We start from the raw sequence: 3851 nt of genomic DNA on the forward strand, positions 1-3851 counted from the left end.
CAGACAGGGTGATATAGTACACATTCAGTGAACTTCTGGGTTAAGATGGAGGGAAATACTTAGCAAATGAAAATTTCCATTCTGGCCAGGAATACTGGTGCATGGCTAAAATCCCAGCACCACACAGACTGATGCAGAAGGGTGAATCGGGGCGAGTTTGGGCTCCATAGAGACACCTAGTCTCAAAACAAGAAAAAAAAACACCCTCCTTTCTGCCTCCTCTGTGTTGGTCTCTGGAGTTCCTGTGTGGCAGGCTGAGGTATTCCAAGGAAATTAGAAATGGGAGAGGCCTAGAAATATGGCCAGCCATTCCACTTTGCTAGTTGGGGCGGGGGTGGGGGTGGCGGTGGCTGTTGGGGTGTGTGTGACCAACCACAGCGCCAGTAGTCCGTGTCAGCCCCCTCATTCCAAGAATGGGGTGGATCTCTTAAAGGCGCCCCATGTCCCGCATGTACCCTGCTCCCTCCACCACTCCAAGGGTAGTGTGACATGCCAGCGAGCAACTCAAGTCTTTAATAGAGCGCGTCCCAGGACTTGAGCGCTGGAGCCATATGGAGCCAGGGTCATTCGACAGCACCTCTCTGGCTGGGCTGCAGCCCGGAGGGAGCGGGGTATCATCCTACACCCCGGGTGCTCGCTCCTCCTCCCGTCCCCCGCGCACCCCTGCTCCGACTCTTGGAGCTCGGCAGTCTGGCTGGGGCGCAGCAGCGAGGGAGCTACGTGCTCACCAAGACCCGGACGGCTGCGGGAGCCAGGGCGGCGTCCGCTTTGGTGACACCATGAACGGCTCGGGCAGCCAGGGTGCGGAGGACAAGAGCCAGGAAGGCGGCGGCGGCTGGCAGCCGGAGGCGGTCCTCGTCCCCCTATTTTTCGCACTCATCTTCCTCGTGGGCACCGTGGGCAACGCGCTGGTGCTGGCGGTGCTGCTGCGCGGCGGCCAGGCTGTCAGCACTACCAACCTCTTCATCCTCAACCTGGGCGTGGCCGATCTGTGTTTCATCCTGTGCTGCGTGCCTTTCCAGGCCACCATCTATACCCTGGACGATTGGGTGTTCGGCTCACTGCTCTGCAAGGCCGTCCATTTCCTCATCTTCCTCACTATGCACGCCAGCAGCTTCACGCTGGCCGCCGTCTCCCTGGACAGGTGAGTGAACATTCCGTTGTGTCTGAGAACTGGGTGGGTACCCAGGCAGGAGCTGGGGCTGGAGTAGCTTCGCAGGGATCCAGAAGGGACGCACAGTGGCCTGAGGCCATGAAAGGCAAGGGGAAAGGGGATTAAGATTCAGTGACTAAGAGGTAAAGTCGGTCCTCTGGAGAAATCGGATCTCTGGGGTCTTTATATTATTGCTTAAGCTGAACGTCTTTCTGACACTGTAGTACTCACACCAGAGTTGACTTGCAAAGTAACTTGCCTGTATTCAGATGCTACCTGAGAACTGCGGAGAAACACCCGCTGCTGCTGCTGCTGCTGCTGCTGCTGCTGCTGCTGCTGCTGCTGCTGCTGCTGCTGCTGCTGCTTCTTCTTCTTCTTCTTCTTCTTCTTCTTCTTCTTCTTCTTCTTCTTCTTCTTCTTCTTCTTCTTCTTCTTCTTCTTCTTCTTCTTCTTTCTTCTTCTCCTTCTCCTTCTCCTCCTTCTTCTTTTTTGGTTCTTTGAGACAGGGTTTCTCTGTGTAGCCCTGGCTGTCCTGGAACTCATTCTGCCGCCTGCCTCTGCCTCCCAAGTGCTGGGATTAAAGGCGTGCGCCACCACCACCCAGCTAAGCACCTGCTTCTTGACCCCAAGCTTGGCACCTGAAGCGTCGTCCGGCGCCTTAGGCTTAGGACTGGGCTGTACTTTGGATAGACATGCTGCAGTCTAAGGGAGCATGAGTGAGCGCTCCTAGCAGACGCCCAAAGCCCTCCAGGCCAAGGCTCCCTGCCCAGAGCCAGCGTTTGGTGCTCCTTCCCTAACTAAAGGACCCAGAAAGAGAAACTCCCAGAATGCCCTGAAGGGATCCCTGGTCGGGTGTCACATCACTTGGACTTTCTCACATTAGAGCGGTGATCCTCGGTCTCCTCCGGTTTTCAACTGGGTGCAACCTGTGAGTTCTCAATCGGCCGGTGGGGCGCACACAACTTCAGCTTTCTTCAGGAATTTCCTTGCTGTACCCAAGCCTTCTCCAGGTTGGCTGTCAGAGCCTCAGGCATTAGGGATCTACCTCCCTCAGCTGTCACAAGAGGATAATAATCACTGTCCCCAGAAGTACAGGCAGATTCTACAACTTTTAGTCTTCGGTAGTTTAGGGATGCCCTTTCGCGTGTAGTAGGTCGGTAGTGACATCTTCAGGGTTGGCAATGGCCTAGCAGTTAAGTAGTGACTCCTCTCGCTTACCTGACGCCCCACCCCCACCTTGTCCACACAGATATCTGGCCATCCGCTATCCGCTGCACTCCCGAGAGTTGCGCACACCTCGAAACGCGCTGACGGCCATCGGTCTCATCTGGGGGCTGGCACTGCTCTTCTCCGGACCCTACCTGAGCTACTACAGTCAGTCGCAGCTGGCCAACCTGACGGTGTGCCACCCAGCGTGGAGCGCACCTCGACGCCGCGCCATGGACCTCTGCACTTTCATCTTTAGCTACCTGTTGCCAGTGCTGGTCCTCAGCCTGACCTACGCGCGTACCCTGCGCTACCTCTGGCGCACAGTCGACCCAGTGGCAGCAGGCTCAGGTTCCCAGCGCGCCAAGCGCAAGGTGACACGGATGATCGTCATCGTGGCGGTGCTCTTCTGCCTCTGTTGGATGCCCCACCACGCGCTTATCCTCTGCGTGTGGTTTGGTCGCTTCCCGCTCACGCGTGCCACTTACGCGCTGCGCATCCTTTCACACCTAGTTTCTTATGCCAACTCGTGTGTCAACCCCATCGTTTATGCTCTGGTCTCCAAGCATTTCCGCAAAGGTTTCCGCAAAATCTGCGCGGGCCTGCTGCGCCGTGCCCCGAGGCGAACTTCAGGCCGAGTGTGCATCCTGGCGCCTGAGAACCGTAGTGGCGGCATGCTAGAACACGAGTCCACAGACCTGACGCAGATGAGCGAGGCAGCAGGGCCCCTTGTCCCAGCACCCGCACTTCTCAGCTGCACAGCCTCGGGTAGAACCTTGGATCCAGCCTTAGGGCATCTAACAGCTTCTGGACAGAGTGACCAGAGGGTTCCTGGGGGTGATGCTTGGATCTTACAGGGTTGCAGCTAAAGACCGAGGATTGTAGGGAACCTTCTCTGTTACTGAACTGCATGGATTGCGAGAGTGGTGACATAGGCCTTCAATCCTAGCACCTGGGAAGTGGAAGGAGGAGCAGGAACAGAGCCATGGAGTTGGGAGGACTGCTTGAACTACCCAAGACCTAGTTTGAACAGTAATAAAACATTTAAAAAGTTCAAAGCATTTCATATGCTGGGATGTGTGTAGCACTTCTGTCATGGAACCCCCAGACCCAGCGTAAAAAGTCTCTGGGACCTTGGGGGTGGGGGTGGGGCGGGGCTCAGCTTAACTACTAGGAGACAGCAGCTGGGATAGAGAGCACTGAATCCTAGCAGCTATCAATTCAGTGATGCTCACCGTGTGGTCACCACAAGTGCTAGTTGTTATATATCACTAAGTCGTCAGTAGCTCATATGATCAAGACGACGCATTTGAGCGGGTGGAAGGACGACAGGGATCACTTGTGTTTCTGTTTTCGTTTTTCCATGCATGTACAAGTTCAGGGGCCTCTCATGGGCTGCCTGCTCCCGTGCCTAAGTCTAGGCAGCCTGATGAGGGCTTCACTCCTGACCTAAGTCTAGGCGGCCTGATGAGGGCTTCACTCCTGGCCTAAG

At 56.0% G+C, this 3851-nt stretch overlaps 1 protein-coding gene and 1 long non-coding RNA gene across 2 annotated transcripts in view; one reads left to right on the forward strand and one right to left on the reverse strand.

The window, feature by feature from the left end:
- The first annotated feature begins 205 nt into the window (after positions 1 to 205).
- On the forward strand, positions 206 to 3421 carry Galr2 (galanin receptor 2). The gene is made up of 2 exons (XM_031354109.1): positions 206 to 1144; positions 2403 to 3421. Exons 1-2 carry the CDS (start codon positions 552 to 554, stop codon positions 3226 to 3228), a joined length of 1419 nt encoding a protein of 472 aa, XP_031209969.1. The 5' UTR covers positions 206 to 551; the 3' UTR covers positions 3229 to 3421.
- Positions 3422 to 3703: 282 nt separating this feature from the next.
- Positions 3704 to 3851, reverse strand: part of LOC116078792 — a 1151-nt gene continuing 1003 nt past the window's right edge. The window contains exon 2 of the long non-coding RNA XR_004113628.1: positions 3704 to 3846. This is a non-coding gene — a long non-coding RNA (uncharacterized LOC116078792). The remainder of the gene's footprint in view (positions 3847 to 3851) is intronic.

The sequence above is a fragment of the Mastomys coucha genome, unplaced genomic scaffold, assembly GCF_008632895.1.
Source record: "Mastomys coucha isolate ucsf_1 unplaced genomic scaffold, UCSF_Mcou_1 pScaffold5, whole genome shotgun sequence".
NCBI classification, from domain to species: Eukaryota; Metazoa; Chordata; class Mammalia; order Rodentia; family Muridae; genus Mastomys; species Mastomys coucha.